Source organism: Diuraphis noxia, unplaced genomic scaffold (assembly GCF_037042655.1).
Source record: "Diuraphis noxia isolate RWA-SAM2 unplaced genomic scaffold, SU_Dnox_SAM2 contig0004, whole genome shotgun sequence".
NCBI lineage: Eukaryota > Metazoa > Arthropoda > Insecta > Hemiptera > Aphididae > Diuraphis > Diuraphis noxia.
The window spans coordinates 11,553,431-11,579,803 of record NW_028301714.1 but is presented as its reverse complement, the minus strand read 5'-3'; the positions used below and the strand labels follow the sequence as shown (position 1 = coordinate 11,579,803).

Here is a 26,373-nt window from a genome sequence, read left to right as displayed (position 1 = left end):
CTTGGTAAATATTATTAAAAAATTGAATAAACAATTCACCGTGAGTTTTTTTTTTTATCCTAACTGAGATTGAATTTAAAATGTGTACGATGTTGAATATTCAACAGTATATAATTTTAATACATTCCCATTAATCGGTTTTTGGGTATATTGAATAAGTCCGTCGTCATCGTAAGTCTCGTCGGGACACCTAAAATTGCGTGACAGCTGCCCTTTCTGCCCTGCCCTTCCGCCGGTGCTGGTGCGTAAATAATTATTAATTACGATGGTAATTCGTAAAAGTATTTAGATAATATATACGAACAGGCGGTTATAACGACCACGTGTTTGCTAGTCTGCTGTGTACACTCAACACTGTTGCAGTGGCTTATATGTACGTATTATAGTCGGCAGCATTAATTTCAATATTGTAATATAACTACGTTACCGCGGTAATCTAATTTTCCCAAACAAAATCATTGTTATGAAGCGACGAAAATATTAACAATATTGTTATCATGAGTTCAACGCCCGTCCGTGTCGCGTGATGCAAAGCCAATACATTTGCACACGACTACGTGTATGTGAGTCTCGAGTGTACGTTTGAGATCCTCTTTCGAATAATACACACACACAAATAACACGAAGATTTTTCGCGTGTCGGTACATATGTGAAAAAAATAAATCGAAAAAAATAAATCGTCTATAGCAAAAAAAATCTCGGCCACCTAAAATCTCAAACAAGATTTACGCCCCTTTTAAATATTATTGATTTAAAATACGAAATGGTTGACGGGGCAGTACTGCAGTAGCCTCCGTAGTTTAATTAACCATAATCGTCCGTGATTTAAAAGAAATTCGAATCATCGTTAATCTCACGGTGAAAGTGTAGACCCCATGTAAGGATAACAACAATAATGAATACTTCCTATTTTAGTACCTATTTCCTGTATACTCGTTCGTTTTAAAAGGACGCTATACCCGCATGTGTTGTCTCCGTCTTACAAGTGCGTAATATGGCAAATTTTACACTCGGCAGATCTCGTTTAGCTCGGTGAGTTTAATATTTTAAGTGAATTAACCTCTTATAAAAATTAAAGGTAACATTATTATCAAGAGCTTCTCGTAGGCTTTTAAATATATTTTAATTTTAAAGCGAGTTATGAGTATTTTAAAATTGTAAATTGTTTATCTGAAAATACACATAATTCGCTTCAGAATTAAAATATAGTAAAAAACCTACGAGAAGTTCTTAATAATAATATTAGCTTTAATTTTTATAAGGCGTCAATTCACTCTAAATGTTAAGGTCACGGAGCTAAGCGTGATTTGTTGAGTGTAAAATTTGGTATGTAACGCACTTGTAAGACGGAGACAACACATGCGGGCATGGCGTCCTTTTAATATTTATGGATACCAGTAAATAGTAGGTATAATATTGTATTTTAATTATTTTAATTTAAAAGCGATGGTCCGGCGCACTATCCGATTATTACTGAGTGTGAATAGTTCGAAATGTTTAGAAATTCTTTAGCAAATTAAAATGTGTATAAAAGATTATAAAAAAAAAAAAAATAGAAAGTAAGTAGGTAACTATTCTGTAAATAGGAGTCGAGTGTTACTGTAATTTAACAGTGTCTTTTGTTTTTGAATAACAACAAAATGCGTAAATTGATCTCGTCAAAAACTAGAATTTCGTAATAATTCCTGCGTTTTTCATAATTTTATTTTTTATTTTTCCCAATTATTTTGAAAAGTACCAATTGTGGGAATAATATTAACATAAAGAGTTCCTTGCATAAATTATAAAATCTAGAACGAATGAACAATTTGAGCATATTATACACAATATACACTTATAGTTAACTGCAGTTTGTAGTAATACGGCAGAGAAATTCCTAATCTTCATATCATAATACAATTTATTAATACCTATGAATTATGTCGCAAGAGAATAATGTTAACTGTTATCACTTCTCGCATACATTCAAAAGTGAATGTGATCACCTAATAAGCTGACCTTATTGAATGAAGATTATTTATTTTTTTAAATTTAGTGAACGCAAATTCATTAGTTACGTTGTGAAAGTGAACAGAACACGTTCGTTTTCAAAATTGTTCTCCCAAACCTGAATATATGGGTCAAATTCACACTACATAATGACACCTCTAGGTTACTTAAATACCTATAACGAAGCGCTCCCAAATAATGATAGATGTTTTCTTAAATTCGTACATTAACGAATTTATAATTAAAAATTAAAAATATGATAAATTTACATATCTTCATAATCATTAATTTCATCAATAGTAATATCTGTAACTTATTAACTTACGTTAGGTGTTCATGTTCACGAATACTACTGCAGCATACTTATATACTCACTACAACATGCAATCTGCAGTTTGTCTATAATTATAATTATAATATCCATATAAAATCAACACAGCAATCAAGTCGCAAATGCGCTCATAACTCTTCGACCCTAGCGCCGTAGCAATAGGAGAGTAAGTAAATAGTGTGTTTAATTATGGCTTACTAATTATTCTAATTGTTAAATATTCTTATTATCTTATCAATAAATTTGATGATCATCATGTTTGTCAGGAACATTTAATAATAAAAAAAAGCAAAGGGAGTAGTGCTTTTAAGACTAAACCCCCCCCCACCACCCCCCAAAAAAAAAAAATAAATAAATAAATATCAAACTTACTCTAGGGACCTGATAGTACCGGTATAAAATTCTTGCCCTAGCAAGAAAAATATATGATATATAAATATATGTGACAAATATCCTGACTATGGCATCACTGATCACTGTCTTAAATATTTTTTGTTGTGTGTAAATATAATATAGGTACATAATTTATAGTTAACATTATTCAGGTACATACGCAATGTTTTGTTTTTTTTTTATTAAACTGACTTAGGTATTATACAAATAAACTTTGTTAAATTTCCTAAACCATGCACATTCGTTGAAAATTAAAAAAGGAGTGCGATTAAAGACTAAAGAGAATTCAGCAGTAAAATAAACGAGGACGTACTTGGTAAAGTCAGCATTCAAAATTTTGCCGGTAAACAACAAAGTAGTGTCATTATTTCAAAACTAATTTTCAAAACATCCCTAACAAGCATATAATATAGCTACATTTAAAATTTATCGTTATCACGGATTAGAAACATTCCGAAATTATACGTTTACGTATTATACTAATTTGTATTAATTGTTTCGTTGAAAAAGATAATTACGGATTCGAATGGGGTCACATGAGCCAAGGTAAGTTGTCTGTGACCACTTGCTGATTTCTATTGTTTCTAAACGATACTATAAATGTTTTACGATAGTATATAATTTATTTATATATGTATTGAGTATATGGGTAATGGAATTATTTCAAAAAACATACGAAATATATATATATTTTTTTTTTTTACTATCGATTCCACACGATTAAAATATAATACAGTGCCGCAAGACATAACGAAAAGCACCAGGAAATAAAGTTTTAGTATAAATATTGTGTTTATTGATAAAATAATATTTGAAAATTCTATTGTCCGTGACAATAAAATAATAAAAATGATTACAAAACTATCACGGTAACTATAACGTCTCAAATAACTTTACTCGAAGACTAAAAAAATGTACACAAAAACAAATTACAAATACACGTGTTGGTACTGTTCATAAAAAATGACTTACACGATAAACGGTACGGTTTAGGTAAGCAATAGTATAACTAATAATATCATAATTGCAGATGTATGGGACCACGCCGGACGTCCGAGTGTAAAACAAATGACCGCGTGGCGGCGGCGATAACTACTACAAAACAATATAATATTTTCTAGACTTGCGGTCGGCGTGGTCGACTATAATATTATAGGCAGCCAACGCGTCACTTCCAGAACCAAAACACTCTGCTGACGCGGCCCACGGTGGCGTTCAGGGCGTTGTTCACGGCCCGGTCTGCCTTGTTCAGACCGTAGTTGACGTAATTATGGGCCTTGCCGATACCGACGGCCACGGTCTGTTCGGCCTTGCCTACGCCGTCGGCCACGAAGTGCTCGGCTTTGCCCACGGCCCCGGCCACCGAGTTCCCGGCTAACACGATCTTGCCGTTCACCAGGACGGCGGTCTGCTTGACGCGTGATTCGGCGCCGGTAGCCACGTCGTCGGCCCAGCCGGTGATCTCGTTAGTGATCTCCTCCCGGAGCTGTCCGTACTTCTTTTCGGCCGCTTGCGCGAACTTGATGACGCCGCCGAACAGCAGTCGCTGCTGTTCCCGTTCCCGTTCGAACACGGCCGCGTCGCGCTCGTCCACCGGCCGCGGCATAGTGCTCGCGATGATCGCGTCCAAGTTCGCGGCGAAGAACTCCAGGCTGGGCGCCGGGTTGACGACACCCGACAGCGGGTTCAGCTGTAGCGTCTGGATAGGCGGCCGATTGATCGCAGGGACGATTGCGTCCACGGCCACGGCGCTGGAGTTGGCCGCGGGGCCCGTGTACGTCCAGCCAAGGTCGTCGGTCTTCTGCAGTATTTCCTTGACCGGATCGTTGATCTGTTCGACGACCCTGGAGCTCCACAAGAAGTCCACGTGGTTAAAGTACGGGCTTTTGGCCGGAAATGCATCCACGACCATGGGCAGTTGGGCTTTAAGTTTCAACACGTCCTGCGAAGATGAAAACAACAAGTACGTTTAGTATAGTGAGCGGAAAGCGTGGCAAAAGTGTCCCGTGAAAGAATAATAATATCAAAGCTCACTGTCGTGTCGGCTAATATGTCATTTTCACCGTAGATCAACGTGATGGGCACTCGGATGGATTTCAAATCGTAAGTGGGCGGCTCGGTGGAATTGTAGTAACGCAAGTTCAAGGCACGGCCGTAATCGTACTGACCGAAAGTGTCTGTAAAAAAACGAAACGGGTTTAAAAACCTGGAGAATTTCACCCGAACTACGCTCGCGTGATGTCATACCTTTCAGTATGAACTGAGCAAAATGGGCAGCGAGATTGGACGATGTTCCCGCCGGAAAATGCCCCATGATGAGAGGAATCAATTTCTGAAATGCACAAGAAATATATCTATATATCATGTACAACGGATTGCGTTAACTATACACGATCGTTTTTCGACAACCGTCGCTCCATTTATAACAATAAATAGGTACTGATGAAATCATTAAAAATATCATAATAATTACGGTGTCAAATTGATACGGGTCGCTGCCGCACACGGAAAATATGATGCATTTTTCACATATCATTTTCTGCGTTATTTTTTCTCTGCATATGGTAGACGCCAAAAACCTTTGCATACCCGATTGTGGCATTAACATCCCTTTCCATATCCTTTGAAATACGATCTAAATTATACAACAATGCCTGTCATTTTATTAATACATAATAATATTGTTACCATCATAGTTATACCGTTTGAATAACGAGTGCGATATAATAATCCTACGATTTCCGATAACCCGGATCATCGAATATATCAGAAATTATAAACATTTGAACTACATTACAATCGACGATTCAGTCTTATGCAATACTCTTGAATACGATTAAATACTTATACTTTAACAATTTTTGAGAACACAAAGAAAATAACCACGAAGAGGAAAATCAATTTTCAGATCAGTAGCGACGCATAGCTTGATGAAATTTCTCTGGACCTTGCTCCTGAAGAAACACACTTATCTGCAATAGTAAACAGATCCCAGCAAGACAACTGTACTATATTCCAAAACCCGTTGAGCGAATAATAATAATATGATTATGATTATTTTATTTTAATTATTTTAATTTTAAGCTCTCAAAAATATATATTTGCTCTCAAATATTAATGCCGAAATTTTTTCTTAAATACCTACCTATATACTCTTAATTAATACACATAATTGATTTTCGATAACTTATAGATTTTTTTTTAAAACATCACTGCCTTAATATTTTTTTTATTTAAAAATCTATAGTCAAAAAAAAAAACTTCTTATGATAAATAAGGCTAATCTCTACTAAAATGTATACGTTTTAATAGATAATTTTTGAGTGGTTTACGTAAATATGTTTACTTACATTCATTGTTTTTGCATACGGAGCAATAAATCTCAGAGACGATCTTGTATTCGACAAGAAGGCTACAGGTGCAAGACTAATTTGCGATCTGATTTTTGGCTGATATTCGGGTCTCTCTGAACCCATAATGAAAAATACACAACTGCCCATGGAATAACCTATGTAGTGGAGCTGTGAAGTTTTTGATATTGACAGAATATAATCGATAGAAGCTGGTAAATCATAGTAGCCGACTTCGTGTAAACTGCAACCATATATTAATGTGGAGTTAATATTAAAATAAAAATAAATTTATATACAAATAAAAACGTTTTGAATAAAAAAAAAATTTAAGTTGACTATAAGTTTTGATTTTCACCTTACAACACAGTGATAATTTATTTAAATAATTATAAGTCATTACAAAGTAAAATTTTTGAAAAAATTAATTATTTCAAATTTTTTTTTCTAATTTCCAAAGCTTTAGATGAGTATCTAGGTGCGTTAAGTGACACAAGGTAACCCGCAAATCGTTGGTCCACTACTCATTTTATCTATATTACTTGAAACTAATTATTAACTATTCGTCAGTAATTTGATTTTTATGCACAAATTTGTCTCCGAATAATATATTCTGCTTTGGAATATGAAGTTAAAAATTTATATTACACCTAATGCTAGAAAGTTACAAATTATAAAAAATAATAAGCAATATATATATTTGTCAAAAATGTTGTTTTAACGATTTAAACAATTACTATGTAAAGTAAATATTTTTAAAAACGTTAATAATTTTTTTTTTTTTCAACAATGAGTTTTAATTACGTTAAAAGAATTGTCTAATGGATTAAATTAGATCTGATAAACTATATGATATTAAATGATAAAACAATGAATTTACCTGAAATTCCAAAAAGCTTTTTGCTTGAAAGTCATCGAAATATGTTTTCTACTATAAGTATTACCGCGGCAGTTTGCCAACCACACGTCGTATCCGGCATCGGCGAGTTGCATGGCTGTATATATAACATTTCGAATAAAACATGTGCGTTGATTTTGTATAATGTTTCGTTTATGCAATTAGGAATACAAGCAACACTTACGTAAAGACATTTCAGCTCCAGCGAGTACCCAATCAGCCGATGTCCCGAGAATGCCATGGTGGATGAACACCGGGTGGTTTCTGGTGGGTTCCTGTCCGCTCTTACTCCTGGGTATACGATGCAACTCCAAGATATAACCGTCGGCCGTGATAACATTGTGGACCTCAACGTCATAACCATTGTTTCGGATTATTTCAATCTAAAATTCAAATTTGATACTAATATTTTCTATTATTATATACTTATTACTAAATTATGTAATAAAATACGATGAATTGTAAAATTTGCTTTTCTCAAGAAATAAGATGATATTAATTATTGTAAGCTTATTTTTATTATTATTTTGTTTATATATATAAGCGGTATACAATCTTTATAAAATAGATACAATTAGCGTATGATGAATTAATACAAAAAAGCATGACAGAATAAAATTCTGAAAAGTGATAAAAGAAGCATTTTTAATGACACTAGGAGATCACAACATGATTCATGCTTCAGGTCTCTACGAGGTTACCTGCAGAAATTGATACAGGGAATATGTTTTTAATTAGCAAATTTAAATAATTAAATTATGGGATGGTTGACAATTATTGAACCTTTTATAGAATCATCATTTAATAGCTTCTTCATAAAGGTATAGTTTAAATCTTAAATGTGCGAGTAATGTTATGTTTGATAATATGTCGAGAGCATCATATTAATTCATTAGAAAACTTGATCTCGAAGATTTGAAAAAATTGAATTTTGTTTGAAATTCGTTTTTTTTTCATTCCTCCATTTTTTTTAACGAAAAAAAAAATGTTGTTAAATTATTACAGAAATCTGTTCGATTGATTATAGGACCGTTTAATGGAGAGAACATAACATGTTGTGAGGATTATGGATCAACAAATCTTATCTAAAAGTTGTTTGATTAATATTACTGCAGTAATTATACGATAATTGTCAATTGAACGACCGTATTCTGTTGTTGATATTAACAACTTGCATATAACGATTAATACCATTTAAGTAAGTTATAACTGCAATATAAGGTTAAAGTCATTGTTTCTTTGTTATAGGTATTGTTTTGTACTGTATGTATAGTGTTTGCCATAAATACATATCATGATATACATGACTAGATGAAATATTTTATTCAAGTATTATACATATTAAGTACTAGTTAAGAACAAACATCGCAGAGATAAATTATTTGTTAATTTATTTTAAGCATATTATTAACAAATTTCAAAATGTTTCATGTCTTATAAAGCTTTTTGATAGGTGCAATAGTAATATATAATAAACACAATATTACTTGTTAGTTGTTGAATAAAAACAAAAAATAAATTTTAAAAACCACTATGGCCTTTGATGTGTTTGAAGAAGCACACATTATGGTAGTGTATTATAGGTATACTCACTGTGGATAAGCTGACATTTTCGAACAAGTTCATGGCGGACGACGTTGGAGTGTTCGTCAGCGTAAGTATTGTCGGCGCCAACAATAGATTAACGAATAACTGCTTAACCGCAAGTGGTGACCTGAAGAAGGAAATTGGAGTTTTTATATAGTTCATACTGCTGGCATCCGAAACGAGAACAAGCGTATATATTTCGAAGTAAATTTTCGCGAATTTAACTACTCAAGTATGATATATATAACAAGACAATCGACTGGAAAGGCGTCCACAAAAAAAAAAGGTATTAAAAACGACAAGAACGTTTTTCCGGTATGTACCTACTATATTGTATAGGACGAACTTCCGCAGCCGACCGCGTTACTAAATCAATAACGGCCGTTTGTCTGCCGTACTTATACAGTCTCGATTTCTCATCCCATGTTTATTATATAGTCAATACATCAAAGCGAAAAACACGATAATATAATTGCACGTCACTGAAACATACCGAGCACGGATGGTAATATTATTATTGTTGTTAAGGTTTTTTAATCGCATATTATAATATTATAATATGTTTGAACGAATGAGTCACTCACGTCCATATTATTGCTCACCGCGGCGGAGGATGTGGCGGTGAATTCCGGAAGCGATAATAATACGCATCATTTATAAATACATCGTTACTATTATATACTATATTATTATTAAGCATGTCTAGTGAGTTGTAGTACGTCTGTTATATCGGTGATCTAACGACTGGATAGATAGGTCTAATACTCCGTTTTATGTATACCACCGGGCAAGCGTGCTATTGAAGTTTTTCATTGATAAGTGGACAGCCCCACATCGTGGCAAAAAAATCGCTCCGAAAATATGTTAACTAAGAAATTCAAAATTGTAAGTTACACATTCTATAGGAATGAACTTACAATTAGTTTTACGAATCCAGAGAATAATAGCTAACGATTACATACAATAATTGGGTTTTTATCACTTAAACATTTTTTGGGAAGAGAGGCGACTTCAAACTCGCGCCATTATCTAAACCAATGGTTCGTGTTTCGATATTTCGTCGTTCTAACCTGTCGAAGACTTGACGTATGTTATTAAACTTACATAATATTTGAGTACAAACCATATTCATAGTTGGTGGTATAGGTATAGTCGAAGGAGTCAAAGGTCGAATAACCGTTTGATTAAAAAATAAAAAACTCTTCCATAATGGTCGGAAATCATTTTTATAAAAGAATCACTTATTAGCAGTCACTTATATAAATAAATTTCAACACATAGGTTTGTACCTATATAATATATTGTAATTTTAAGAAACAAAAAAGACAATTGGATTTTAAAAAAGAAATATAATGTAAATCGTATAATATGATTTATATACATGGATTGGGTAAGTACTATCAAAGCTTAATGGTCTTCCCTTTTTATTCACTAATAATGATTGGTAGGTACATGAATCAATATTATATCAAATGTATAACCAAATCCCGATAATTATAATTATATTGAAATATTAGGTATTCGTATTAATAGAGTTAAACGTTTTTAAAGTATTGACCTTCCCATAAATACTGCTTATTATAATAATTAATATATCTCAAAAATTATTTACAACGATGGTAGTTTTTTTTTTGTTTGTACCTAATTCAATCTTTTGTAAATGTATATTCAGTATCATATTTTAAACTGTAATATACTACCATATTATAACAAATTAAATTTTTGGATTTTTATTTTCCGTATTATTTAATAGATAGGTATACATTATAAGCTGGAATATTCTCAGCATTTAAAAGTTATATATAATATACATAATACATATTATACTTCACTAACTTTCTCCACTGTTAAACATAATGTACCCCCATAGTCTTAAGACCAATATTTTTTAATTATTACAAACTAATGACCCCAGTTGTTAAAGTCTATTATCAACCCAATAAAAAAAGATTGTTTTTTCTATATTTTAAAAATGTTTAAAATAATATAATTAATAATAAATATGAAATATTTTATTGTATTTTAATATTTAAAACATCTCCACTAGACTCTATTTATTATTCTGAGATTTCACTGAACTAAATATAGTCAGTAATTTTATTAGATTGAAAAATAATTAAGTGATATTCTCTTTCAAACTCTCGAATGATTGAAAACATAAATAAAACTATAATATAGTGTAATAAAATAATCTTAAAAATTATTGTTATCTAAACATTAGATTTTAATTATTGATACTCTCGTCCGCGCGTGTATAAGTACAGTCATTATACTATAATGCTACGTCGTTTGAATTTTAAATATAATTATTTATGTACCTATCTACTTAATTATACATATTCTATAATCCGCATATAATAAGGGCAACACAGTCTATATTATTGTTAATCGTAATCAGATGACTTAAGTGGTATATTAAATCGAATGCAATATGCAAAAAGAATAGTGCAACGAGTGTGATTGTATGTGAAAATACAGAAAATGGTTGTACAATACCTTTGCGGAAACTTTTCGAACAGAACAGTGTTGGATGCTCCTGTGCAGATTATTCAGTTTGCAGTTTACAATAAGTAAAAAACGTGTTAGGTTAAACTCGTAATAGCGTAAGGCGTGAGTAAAGTTATACCTCGATGTTATAATAAAAAGATATAAATTTAATTTTTATGAAACAGAATAATATTATTATATAATATGTGTATACACAAAGTATCTTTCACGAATAAATTGTTCTAGTGAAACTAAACAATGAGTTTGCAAAAATGTACACAGTTGATAAAAAAAATAATGCAATAAATAAATATTCGGCAATATTAACAATACATTTAAATGCTTTATTTTGATAAAATAAAATTTTTATTACCTATATTTCATTGATTATCAATATACCATGTACGTACAAAAAAACTTAAAACGAACGGAACTCGCAGCTTAAATAATATGCTATTTGAATAAAAATAATTGATTTTCCTCGCCAAGGACTATGTGAGGAATTTGAAATATTATGTTAGTGCACCACACATAATAATTATTATGACTATTACTGTGTTTGTCGTAAACATGTAGGTCAATGTAAAGGCATAGTCTAATATAGAAGAAGAATCAGATGTATAATATGTAAAATATATTATTATGTATATTTTGTAAATATTAAATTATGGCAAAAATTAAAATTAAAACAATTGTTGCATTAAGAACGAAGATGTTTAAATACTAATAGATATTTTTGAACTATATTTTTCTAATAATTTTCTTTGATAAAGACAATTTTTGGCATTACCAATTTAAATTATTATTTTTAAGGCGAAAATGATGCAATCAATATAACATAACTCCTTATTAAATCAATTACTTAAAAAATACGTAGGTAGTAGGTAATGTTCGCAGGTAATCGGTATATATTATATAATAATATACAGTTATCAAAAGAAAAAAACTCATCTTTATAGTAAATGAAACAAGTTTAATTTTTTTTATACAGTATAAAAATTATTAAGTATGACTCTTAATGTTATACGATGTGATTGTTGGTTAGATAAAATTAAAAAGATCTTCTAATAAAGTCACTTCAGCAATTTGAAAATCAAATTTAAAAATCATTTTATTATACTACTCAGCTATTAATCAAATATATATGTTTCTGTAGTTATGACTTGTCGATCATTATAACAAGGCGTAAGAAAATAAATTAATTGTAACATTATAAAATAATAACGATAATAATAACAAGATTAACAGAACGTGTTAAAAAAAAAAATGGATATTATGGTATTATATAGGCTAGATACCTGTCCTACATACTATATATTATTTATTTATATATTACTATATCATGAAACTCAAATCGCGAGACAATGTAATATTAAAATATGCATTTCAATTTCAAATATTAAAATTTAAAGTGAAGTTTGAATTATTATTATGTAATAATTGTAAAACATGGAGATAAATAAACACGAATTGTCTACATATATAACTTTGGTGTAAAATACAGCGTATGTTTTGAAAGCAATAAAATCAATTTTTCAATTTTGACAGGTTAGTATAATTGCTAAGTATAATAAGTTTTTGACTTAATTAATGATTTGTATCTTTAAAAAGTTATAACGCTCAAATAATATTACATGTGAATACTTTTGGTGGCATTGTGGTCTATTTTGAAAAAATTGGTTTGTATACTGTTATACCACAGTATTATATAGGAGATTTCTTAAATGGTAAATAAATCTAAGTAATTGAAATTATATCCCTTAAGTATACTTGAAAATTACAAAAATCAGAATTTGAATAAATTCATTCTTAAAAAAGTAAAAAGGAGGTGAGCGTGGTTTACCATATATATTATATAAATCAGGTTGTTCCATTTATATTTTAATTAACTTATATAATATACATAGTGGACTTTTAAAAATAAAATGTTTTTCAGAAGATTTATTTCTTCACAATCTGTATTTTATTAAAAATTATTTTCATATACATATGTGGGGAGGGGGTGAATATTCAAATAATCTTATTTCAAACATTGACAAAATTGAGTTTTATATTGATAATTTTATTGAGAAATGTGGAAAATCGAATTCTGTTATTATATTTTGTATAAAGTATTGTTTTAATAAAATTTAAATAAATTTATAATTTATGAACAACGTTAAAACATACTATTTTCAAATAAAAAGTACAACAAAGAAAATTATTTTCAATTTATGTCAAATGTCAAAACATGTGATACTATATTTTTCATATTTTCTCATTAAAATATTATTAAACGTACTATTTCTAAAATAGGCCATTTCCCATAGTATATAATGATAGACGATGGAATTGAATTACATACATAACTTACTATTTTTTTTTGGTCTTACATTTTAATAAAACAGATATTAATTTATATTATTATTAAATTAAATTATAAATCAATATTGTATCTTGTGCGTATATTATAATATTTATATTTACTTGTATAGCCGATACTATAATCCTCAAGTCTCTAATGATTATAAATTGTGTCAAATCAATCTTGTGCATTACCTCATAATATGAACAATAATAGTCTAATAATAGTAAAATTACGTTTTACTGTTATTTTTATTCAGGTTTTTAAATCAAAAATATTAAATTTTTTAATATTTTAAAATATTTTGTTTAAGATATTCACCATTTATTGATAATATTAACATACTCTTTCCTCGAATTATGTCAAAATGTACTATTGCAATATAGAAACGATCATTTTTAGCATAATCAATAAATTGAAATTTTAGCAAGGAAGTTTATTTATTAATAAATATTATATTTTATAATTACCATACCTCTATAATAACTCAATCATTCTGTAGTTCTCAACATAAATCCATCAATGCTGAAAACATCAGAAAATGGAAATAATACAATTAGATTGTCACTATACATTATGTATATTGAAATTAATTTAATTAAATATAAATAAATACATGTACAAAATATATAAATTAATTAAATAATAAAAACAGTAACTTAAACGTCTAAAATAATACAATATCAATTGTATTATAGAAAACAAACCAATTGGCATCTCGTTTAAATGTTTTACATTACTTTTTTGAATGAGATTGCATCATAGGTGGAAATCAAAGGGGAGGTCCCAGTCCCCTCAAAATTTAAACCATTAAAGATTATTGAATTATTCTAGCCCCACCTAAAATTCAACCAAAGGTCCACCTATGGGGTACATACACTATCAATTGTATATTGCTTATTAGCTTATTAAACAATATTTTTCAAAATATATTGGTATATTAAACGGGAAAATTTGCTCTACTGTATTCCTAATAGATTCGGATTGTACCTCATAATTGAGCAGCTTAGTACAAACACTACTAAAATGTAAATATTAAAAAAATTATGTGTTTTATGTTTGAAAAATTATAATATCTACTGATATTGGATTTTGAATAATATAAAAAAAAATATTGGTTTTGTCAAAAATGGGCGTTGTACAAATAATCCCGCAATATATTTTTGTTTTTCAAAATTATTAAAAAAACTTTGCGGAATTCAATTTTAAACAACAAATATTTCCAAAACCTGTATACTTTTCGAGAAAAAGTTGATCTTCAAAAAATTCACTTGGTATGATATTTAAAAAAATGATTTTATGATGAATATTAAAATATAGACCGAGCTCTGTGTTTTTCAAGAAAAGTACATCTTCCTAGATAAAAGTTTGAATTCGAATCTCTTAAGTACCTACCAATAAAGTTATTGATTTTTATATTAGCATCAAAACGATAATGTTAATTTTACGCGTTCGGTTGTGGAATATTCCTTAGTGACAAAAAAACGTTACATAATTTGCATATTTTGAAATTATAATTTATAATATCGGTTTAAACGAAAACATCCTAAACAATCTATTACCGACATATTATAATATTACTACACTATACTATTGAAATTATATTATGTAAAACGACACCCACGTTTAAAGCGATTATCAAGTGTATATAGTATTATAATAATAATATATGTTTATACAGATTAAAAAAAAAAAGAAGAAGAATTTAATATAATCTTTTTGATTTCATCAAAATAAATGCGTAGAATAATATGTGATATGTTCGATTTCAAAACAAAAGAGAACAAAAGAAGGAAACGTTTATGAAAGCTGAAACATAAGCTTCGATAAACTAGATGTATATCAATATTACTTAACTGATATGACCGATATAACTGATATGACTTATAGATTTGACAAATATTGATAAGTTTTTGAAATGACAAACAATGTTCTTGTATTTGAAATACTGAGTTAATGGATTGGAGTAAATTGCCATGAATTTCAAAATTTTATGGGATGTGGTAAAAATTAAATTAAAAATTATCAGATGAATTACAACGATAAGTCGTGATGACTGCATTGCAGGAAAATTTTGTTCTTGTGCTGAAGTCAGAAGCACTTATACTTATAAGTACTTATTACATATTCATATACACGCATTTTTGTCGATTACAAAATTGTAACAGAAAACGTGAGAAAAGAAATAACGTATATGTTTCTATATTTAAATATATGAATAATAAGACAAAAAAAAAACCAACATTAAATTATTATCATAAACATTATCTAGCACCAACCTTTCCTATACAAGAAGATGAAAATATGCTGCGCAATTTTCTACTGATCGTCATATCTGCTACCTATTAAAATATTTGATTATTATTTATATCATATTATATTAAGTATTAACTATGATTTGATTGATTCGGTGTATCCATTGTGATATTGTATAATATTGGTTTGAAGCTTAGTAATCCGAATGGAATTCATAAGATGAGTTTACATCGTTTTTTTGCGTGGAATCTCAATATAGTGTTATACATTCTATGTGTAATTCGTTATCTGCCAATACGATAAGTTTTAAGGTCCATAGTACGGAAATAAATAACGAATTAAATAAATGTTCTACTATAATATTGTTAAACACAATAATATAGTTCCAATATATATAGTAATTCGTATAAATAATAATCAATATCATATGAGATATTACTAATAGTTATGTTACAATATTATTAAGTTGATTAAAAGCCAAAATTGATCATCTATAATCCCTACCTATACACAATTATTTATGCATATAGTATTCACTGTTCATAAGTATTAATATTAGTTATATAATTTAACAACATTATACTAGGTAATTTAGTTGTTATATTCTATACTTTTTTGACAAACGTTATAATTGCGCTCAACGAAGAGAAAAAATCGTAAATTGCGCTCGGTATTTTTCAGATATAAATATTTGTGTAGTAAATCGCATCCGGTATTTTTCAGGTACAAAGTTCTGTGCAGTAAATTGAACCCAATAGAAATATTATTTTTATGATAGCTATTTAGCAGCATTACCCAGAGGCCAGAAAACACCACGATGAGGCGGCTATCACCATGGGCGGATAGGCCTACCGGGCAACCGGGCATTTCCAGGTGAGCCTCCCTTCGTATTTCGGTAATGAGGCCCTTTAATATCATGTATTATTAAATTTTTTTCATGTGAGGGCCCAATTTTAAAATTGTCCACTAGGCCAAAAATGGCCTATCCGCCCATAGCTATCACTGTCCTCCAAAAATGTTTTTTTGGTTTGCTTGGTTAGTTAATAAAAACAGATTTTTTTTTTTAAATGTTATGGTATTAACTATAGTTTTATATATTTTTTAGTTAGGTTAAAAATGTTAATAATAAAAATACAGTTATAAGTTATCTGCATAATAATGATACATTATTTTCACATATTCAGCCATCGTAATAGTGTTTTCATTGTATCGATGAATAATTTTTCCAATTTTTTCAAATTTTTTTTTGATTTGGTGTTTTTAAATTTATAAGGCTCATTTATACTATTAATTTTTATACAAATTTCAAATTGTCACTAATATTTATCGGCAAAATTAGAAATATGAGGGTGAGAAGTATAAAAGCTTTTATTAAAATAACTGTGGAAAGATTCACAGGCATTAGTTGTCCGTGTTAATGTTGCGGAAGCTAATGTCCAAATATTTGGAGAAAAAAATCAGCAAATATAAAATACACGTGTTTAAAATATAGTAAGATAATTTTCTAAGTCAATCATCTTCAGGCATCATAGTCATTAATTCATAGTTGATATAATCGCCAACATTTTACCATGGTCGCAATTTACTATACCCGTTTTAGACCCCGAAAATCCCGGGTGCAATTTACTATAGTATTTTTACTATCTGCCTAATGTGGGTGCAATTTACAAGCACCCCACTTTTTTAGATCAATACAAAATCCAATTCATAATTTTGGTAAGTTGGACCTAATATGGTCAATTTTGTATTACTCATAAGTTATATAACGTAAGAATTAAAATACACTATATGTTAATATATTATACTAATCGTATATCACACACACACACACACACACACACACACATATATATATATACGAATATAACTGATGTATGTACATGTTAAAAGCATGAATAACTGTTATAAGGTGGAAGAGATTGTTCAAAAAAAAAAACTTTATAGCTTGCTGAATCGTAAAAATAAAAGTGTTTAAAAATTAACTTGTATTATAAGGTTCAAACATTATACTCCAACAATATATTATAGACAGATAAATATGTTACAATACGTTTTCATTTAACCAATAATCATATTAAGTTTTATACTAATTATATTATAATATCATAATAATATTATCTTTTAAACTAAATTTTATAACTGGTATAATTACTATAGAGAATCTAATCAAGAAATATTAATTAACTTCTTCCATGTGATATACGGTGGTCCAAATAATTATGCATTGTGCATACGGTGAGTTATAGGTTGTGCACACTTTAAAGAACCTGTATTGCTTATCTCTGTAGTATGTTTGGTAAAACACAAACCAAGTCATTAGCTTTTTTTTAAATAAATTATTACTTTTTTAATGAGCTTTTGCTTCTTCCTCAGTTTATCAGCACATAAAGGGCCATTGCTGCAACCATAAAACTTCTCCACTTATCTCTATCATAATATTATTCATCGTCTAAAATCAAGTTTTCTTTTATATTTTTAATGTCTTGAGCCACAACATCTACTCCTCGGGTTCTAGGTCTTCCTAATGGACGTTTTTCGTTTATTTTGTTAATTTAAATTTCTTTTATTAATTGTCCGTCCGTTCTCTAGATATGACCAAATCTTTCTAGACATGTGCTTCTAATATATATGATTTAATATTTGGATTTTTTAGATCTCATATAGTTATTGATCTTTTCTTCTCTCATATGCTTGCAGCTCGGAGTTATATCTTCAATCTTGGTCATATATCATGTATCATGTTCTCCAGCACCTTCATTTCGAAGGTAATCAAACGTTTACTATCTCCGTTGGTCAGTGACCAAGTTTTGCTCGCGTATGTGACTTTTGGTCGTGGACAGCTGTGGTACAATTATTATATAATGTATTTGAGTTGCGTGATAGTAGTTTTGATTTAAGTAGTTTCATTTTTGGTATAGTATAGAATCAATATTACTGTACACTATTCGATAGTTGATTTTTCTTAAGAGAGTTACTTATATTTCTTATAATTTTAAGTGTTTTGTTATTATTACCTGAACTTAAAATAAACGAATTTCAATTTCATAAGAATCTCAAATATTTGTGATGGCAAATCTATAAAAAGACATATAGTAATATATAATATAAGAGTTTAACCATTGTAAATGAAATATATTGATATTTACGAAGTCATGCAAGTGAGCAATATGCGATGACATTCTCAGTATTATTATATTATATTTTAATTGTATTTTAAGTGATGATATTGAAATTCTGTTTGCCAATAGGCATCAATAATGATAATAATAGAAATAGATAGTATAATACCAACCTATCAGTAATAATTGACATATTTCCAGAGTCTATTACACACATACAATTTTGTTATGAAAAATAAAGGTGAACGAATAAGTACATCATGTAGGTACCGTACATGAAATAAAAAATAAAAATAAAACACGTATTATTATATATTATTAACTCAACTCATACGAATTGACTTTACGGTTTTCGTTTCATCAACGCAGTTTCATTCGACTGAACATTTTTATACTACGTATATCGTGCAGTGCAGTATACTCACGGTAAATATAATTTATGTTTGTCGCTCCGAATTACTTTGTATTGGTGGTAATGTGTTGTGTTCATATGTGTTAACTGTTTAAAATACTATTTAGTCATCGTTCACAGTCCACAATATACTATTGAATAGTAATGGATGAACATATTAAAATAATATACATAAATCAATCTGGTTGACTGATATTTGGCGTACTTTTTTTGGGTGAAGGTCAAGTATACAAACTTTCGGATAACCAAATTCAACGACAATGATCCCAATCCTTTATTAGAATGCCATTTTGAATCATTTTTTTTTTTTACATTCTCCATAAAATTAAACGTCATTAACAACAGTAATAAGCCACTAAACCTATAGTTTATAGTCAATAGTACTTATAATGCCGGTTTGAACACTAAAACACTATGGACTATAAGTTATAATATAATTTAGAGCTGCATGCGCATGAATATTTCTGTCTTATAAGTTATAAGTAATAAATATTACGATTGAAACAATTTTTGCATTTTGAAATGTGGTATTACATTATTAGCTTAAGCTAATTACAATTGTAATAGAATACCTACTTCAAACATCAATAATATTATTTAATATTTTAATCAATGATATTATTGACACATTTTGTGTACTTTTTAAATGATTATTTTTATTTTAAGTCAGTACGCGCGTGTTAACATAAATATTTAAAAAAACACGAAACTTAAGTTTTGTTTTTTGATTTTTCCCGTTTTTTTAAATAATTTTTCTTAACTTTTATGCGATTCCCATTATGCTTTAACCAAAGATTTTATACCAACTTTTAAACATTTTATTTGACTGCGAAATAAAACAACGTGACTACCTACTATAACGTCTATAACTACCAATCTACGTCTAATTTTGACATATTGCTATCGAATTTTGTAACTTTAATTATACTTATCTTTGTGGTTTAGTAGTTGCTGTACTAAAAACTAAAAATCGTATGTTCATTATATAGGCATTATAAATTAAATGGTACATGATATAAACAACTATTGTATAAGTTAACGAAATATTTTATTGAAGTCGCATATATTATCTTAGAGTTCAATTTTGTTTCGCTATATATAATTAAAATATTAAAAATAAATGCTTAATACTACCCATTCTGAGATTTCATCATTTCATAAAAATTTAAAACATGGCCACTTGTTGTTTTAAAGCTTTAGGTGTCAAACTATTTAACATTTACAATGTCTATTTTGTATTCAGTACAGTAATTATTTATCCACCTATAATAATTTTAGTCTGATTATTCTACATATACTAAACGTAAGGTTATTTTTAACACATTTTGATGTGTAATAAATCTGCACCATACCATTTAAAATAATAGGATTAAACATTTTTTACACTTTTAAACCCATGAACAAAGTCAAACTCACATAAAAAAAAGTAGACCTTTTGAGTTCTTCTAAGAGACACATTTTAATTTCGGTTTAGGCATAAATTCTATTTGCGTGCGTCCTTCACGTTTCATTCATTTATACCAGTATACCGATATATAATCTTCTCCAGACTTAAATTTAATGACGTTCTTACATTATAACATACTAGATGTCATTTCTTCATGTGTGTCCTTGGTGTTCAAAATTATAATCGATAAGATTTTATCAGTTATTTTTTTTTTTAGGACGATCGATTGTTCAAATAAATATTGATTTATTTCTCAATAGTTATTGTTTGAGTCATGATAACGTTATTTTGTGTTGTAGGTATATTACAATAAAAATGATAGTTAATTATTGATAGCATGTAGGTACTAATTAATGTGTCGTTGAGTCACATATATAGGTTTTAGAAAATAAAAATGAATTGCCAATGTGTTTCGTAAATAAATGCCTAACGGTGTTTGTAAATCTAATATAAGTATGTAGTTAACTATTTACTGGGTAGCTTATTTTCTAAATTATTAAAAAAACAACTATACATTTCAAGTTTTAACTTAGCATATTTTATCACGACAGATAATTTTTTTAAGCCAATACCTAATTTGAAGCCACAAATTATTCGAATTTTTCAATAAACATGTAAGAAGTAATTGGTAAATTAGTTTGATACCCATTCAAGTTACAATCGTTGTAAAATAAAATTAACTAAAAGATATGCATGAAATTTAAATCAAAACATCTTGCATTAAATACTAACAAAATTAAGACAAAAATCAATGCGGAACAAAATATCATAGTTAGTGTAACGAAAAAAAGCGGGTAAGTGAATGTCGCTCTGCTGTACATACCGTAGTGGGGTGGAACTCTGACTAGGGTAGGTTAAATTTGAATGCAATGATAGGTATCATTGTATACGAAAAATGATTCTAAACGGAGATGATTTGTCAGTCTAGGATATATTATATTTAAATATTGTCATATATTCTATTTAGAAACAAATATTTTTTTTTTCAATTAGGACGCATTTTGCATAATGGCATGGTTAATCAATTTTTCAAAAAACATTGCATGTAGCTATCACAATTCATAATACCTGGTTTGAAGATGAATCGTTATCGTTACGCGATTTCATGAACATTTAAAACTCAAACGCTCAAAACATTTTTCCTATAATGAAGCTTCAAATTTCCTTTATAGCTATTTGAAGAAAAACTTATGGAAAACTTAGTGTTAAATTTTTTAACCTTAGATATAAATGCAAACAATTTTATGAATTTTGAACTACAAAATAATTTGCAAATATTCATGGTTTTGACGAATTTCTGTCAATATTTGAACTTAAAATGCTATAAAAAAAAATTGTGCCTATGTATTCTTATAATTTTTTAATCACTATACGAATAACTTATGAGGAACTTTGTATTAAATTATCAAGTATGTATTTTGATATGGCCAAACAAAATTTATCGACACTTTAAAAAAAAATTAAAAATTTCAGTGGTCTATAAATATCCCAAAAAAAGTCAAAATTTTTTGAAAATTAAAGCATGTAAAGGAAATTCCAATCTAAATAACTGATAAAATTTTCAAGTATCTATGACTTATACTTTTTCAATAATAACAAATATTTAAAATCGTTTGAGGATAAATCGTTATCGTTACGCTAAATCGTAAAAATTTAAAATTCAAACGCACTTAAAATTTTTCTTATAATGATGCATCGAGTTTTCTCTTTAGCTACTTGAAGGAAACTTATGGAAAACTTAGTGTTGTATTTTTAATCCTTAGTTATAAACACAAAAATTTTTATAATTTTCCAACTTTAAAATTAGGTACTTGTAAATTTTCGCGTTTTCGACAGATTTCGTAAAAATTTGAACTATAAAAACTTATAAAAATAATTGTGACTAACGATTTTTAATTTTTTTTAGCTACAATAATAACAACTCATAAGGAACCATGTATTAAATTACAAGTTTTTTTGGTGAACCAAAATTTTTTTACCGACAATTCAAAAAAATTCTCATAAAAATCGAAAATTTCAGTTGTCTATAAATAACTCAAAAAAAGTCAAAACATTTTTAAATTTAAACTGTATATAGATAACACTAAAATAAACATTTGGTGAAAATTTCAAATATTTGCAGTGATTAGTTTTTGAATTACAATCATATAAAAAAATCAATTTGGTCGAAAACTGGTTTTGCGTAAAAATTCCAGTTTTTCTATCACTTTTTTTTTGTTTTTCTCAATTTTTTTGAAAACTGTTGGAAAATGTTTACTTTTGTCCTGTATAATGCACCAAAGATATTCACTTTTACATCAGAAGTTTGAAATTGAAGCATTATTTTGACTAGTTATGCTGTACACAGACACAAAAACAAAAAACAAAACAAAAACACATCATTGTAAAATCAATACATTCATCACTTCGTTCAGAATCTAAAAAAATGTTACCAAGACCACTGATTATAATATTGTGTGGGTATAAGATCGTAAAAATATTAATTAAGATCGTTCAACACTTTATTTTTACAAATATATTTATACTATCGATTAAATATATGATTTATAAGCATTTTTATTTAAAAACGGTTCAAATCGCGTTTTAAATATTCAAGATAATATTTATAAAACATCAATCGTCATGACAATATGTATAATGAATGACGTTTATTATAAGTAAACAAGAAAAACAAAAACTTTGAAAAACTTTAAATTAAACTGATTTATTTTACGTAGTAATGTGTTATTGAATTATTATTAATTAATTTTAAACTTAAGCATCGTATAAAATAAAATCCAAAGTATTCATGGATTTATGCACTAGCAGATAGGTATAATTAATATTTAATAATATGTATATGCATAATTTGCTTATTTATAGTAAATTAATAAATCTTTTCTATTATGATACACAAGAATGCACATATATTGGTTGGAAAGATCATGTATTATATTTTGATAATTGTTAAAAATTATCAGAAACACATTAATATTAAAATATTAATAACAAGGCAATTATAACTAATATATACGTTTCAGCCATCAACTTTTTTAGTGTAGCAATAATATAATAAAATATTTCAGATTACACATACGAATTACGAAGTATTGCTGATGTATATTACCTATTATAATAATTATTATACATGAATACCATGAAATTTAAATTTGATTGAACATCTAACTTTTACCTAGATAAAATAAGTATTTTACGAGTTATTCATAAAGTGGTATAAAGATAAAACAGAATAGATTTTGGCAGTGCCGCAACTAGAGATAAAAGGGCCCAGGTGCGAATCAAATTTTGGGGCCCCCTATTTCAACCTTTTGTCTTACAAAATTGAATAGTAGTAATAGCACCAAAAGCGCAATAATTAAGGGTAGGTTTAAACCCCCTGGTAAAAACCCCTGGTAATAAAAAAAACTCCAAAAATAATAAAGACACTTCGTTTCCCATCTTAGGGGGCTAAACATTTTTATTTTGGCTTTCCTGATAATGCCTATACATAGTGCATACCAACTACCAAGTACAAATTTTAAAAAGCAAAACAATTTTTATCACTTGATTTTAAATAATTTTGCTTACAAAAACAGATCAAATAATTTATGCAGAGGCCTCCATTCGAAATGTAAACCTAAAACCATATGTGTTTTCATCTCGATTGATATTTTTTAATTTGTAAGTACAAGTAAAACATTATATTATGTACCTTAATACAGTTTATTAAAATAGCATTCCTATTATAGTATTATACTACAAATTTGAATGAATAAAATGTTAATTATATTATTCACTAACTGCAATAGGAAATAGAAATAGGTACAAATATATTATAATAAATTATAATATAAAATTAATTAAATTAAATATAAAAAAAAGCTGGTAAGTCGTGGATGTCGCTCTGCTGTACAGTAGGTTACGAGTTGGTTACTGTAATGAATGGAATTAAATTTGAATCTAATGATATCATTGTATACGAAAATAAACGATTCTGAGCGAAGACGGTCTATCTGTCTAGGATATATGTATTATAGATTATTATAAATTTTTAAATCTTAGATTTAAAAAGAAATTTTTATATGAATTTTTATCTTAAAATAATTTGCGAATTTTTACGTATTTTGTCAAAATTCAAACTTTGAATGCTTATAAAAAAAATTGTGATATGAATTTATTTTATTTTTCAACTGCTATTGTAACAATATATATTTAAAACCTTGTATTAAATTTTCAAGATCTTCTACCCAAAAAATAAATTTTTATCGATATTAATGTTAAAAAAAAACTAATAATGACCGAAAATTGCATATGCCTATGAATAGTTCAACTTAAGTCGAACATTTTTAAAAATTGCATGGTGGATAGAATATACTTATATAAACATTCGGTGAAAATTTCATGTATCTATGGTAATTTTTTTTAGAGTTACATCAAAACCAAAATTGATTTTGTCGTAAATTTTTACTTTTGACCCCCTCCCACCCCCCCCAAAAGTACCGATTAGATTCACTTTCTGATCTAACGAGGTACTGAAGTCAAAAATTGAAGCACTTTTACTGCCCCAAAACGTGATGACAGACACAAAAAAAAAACACATGGTAAAATTAATACATTCATCGCTCCGCTCAGAATCTAAAATATATATTTATACAAATACAAATTATCATTTTAGAAATGGAGCACCACTAGGATGAGCTTATTTTAGAGACATTTTATACGTTTATTGTTTAAGTGAAATCAAAAATGAAACACAAAATGTATGTATTCACAAACTAAAATATTGTCATTTATCAGTTATTAGTCATCACACACTGAACTAGTCTAAAAATAGCACTAATCCAATTATTTTCCCCAATTGTTTATCAGATAACATCATTGATAATAGCATGGAGTCGAAAACTATTATTTAACACAATATTGAAACTAACGATACAAAAATATTTAATATTAATATTAAAATATTAAGTACAAGTCATTGGTAGTTAAAAATTCATAGTATAAAATATTATCTTCATAAGTATAATCAATACTATAAAAACATAATATTAGATGCTGGATGTAACTACACAATGATATCGAAAAATTTCAATTTTCATCATGTGTTATAAATTGGAATAAAAATTAATATGAGTTTAAAATCTAAAATCTTTTATGTCTGAAAAGGGCCCCCTAAATACGATGGTAGGGCTCTTTTGGGGGTGCCGTGCACCCCCAGCACCCCCGCTAATTGCGGCACTGGATTTTGGGCACTATCTCACCCCACCCAAATATACAAATATTGTACGCATCCACCCATCGTAGTAAACCTATTTTTAGTTTTTATTTTGTATGATTACTATTAGGTAATGCTTTCTATACTTTGAGAGCTCGTAAAAAATGTACGAATAAAAATGTTCTAAAGTTATGAGTATGGTAATAATGATTGCTGAGTAACAGGCATGAATAAGTCAGAGTAACGTTGTATTAGATAGAACTTTTGTAATTCTTTCTTCATACTAAATAATAGTCATATAACCTACCCGACAAATCAGGCAGTATTTAAATAAAATACGAAATATAATGTGTAATAAAATGTAATATGCAACGCTATATTCATAAAAAATAAAAAAATATTTAAATAATCTAATAACATAAATAAAAAGAATTTTTATATTAATTCACCTGAGTATTGTATTAATTGGATATAAAACAGTGGTTTTAGTTCAAAGTTTGAATTTCCCATTATTTAATGATACTGTAATTATTAAAATATTAAAACGTGATAGTATATTATACAT

At 28.4% G+C, this 26,373-nt stretch overlaps 1 protein-coding gene across 7 annotated transcripts in view; it reads right to left on the bottom strand.

Annotated features, from left to right (window-relative positions):
• Positions 1–3,482: 3,482 nt before the first annotated feature.
• LOC107170740 (lipase 3-like) overlaps positions 3,483–26,373 on the bottom strand; it is a 34,298-nt gene continuing 11,407 nt past the window's right edge. For 3 of the 7 annotated variants that reach the window (XM_015520928.2, XM_015520926.2, XM_089227987.1), the window contains 8 exons: positions 8,556–8,676; positions 7,147–7,345; positions 6,945–7,059; positions 6,065–6,308; positions 5,188–5,349; positions 4,962–5,046; positions 4,749–4,891; positions 3,483–4,656 (listed from right to left, as the gene is read on the bottom strand). In XM_015520928.2, coding sequence (XP_015376414.1) covers positions 3,883–4,656; positions 4,749–4,891; positions 4,962–5,046; positions 5,188–5,349; positions 6,065–6,308; positions 6,945–7,059; positions 7,147–7,345; positions 8,556–8,588 — 1,755 coding nt within the window. In that variant the 5' untranslated portion in view covers positions 8,589–8,676 and the 3' untranslated portion in view covers positions 3,483–3,882. Of the gene's footprint in view, positions 4,657–4,748; positions 4,892–4,961; positions 5,047–5,187; positions 5,350–6,064; positions 6,309–6,944; positions 7,060–7,146; positions 7,346–8,555; positions 9,020–13,855; positions 13,906–26,373 lie in introns of those variants that run through there. The other 4 variants (XM_089227986.1, XM_015520927.2, XM_089227985.1 and 1 more) reach the window with 4 other exon arrangements.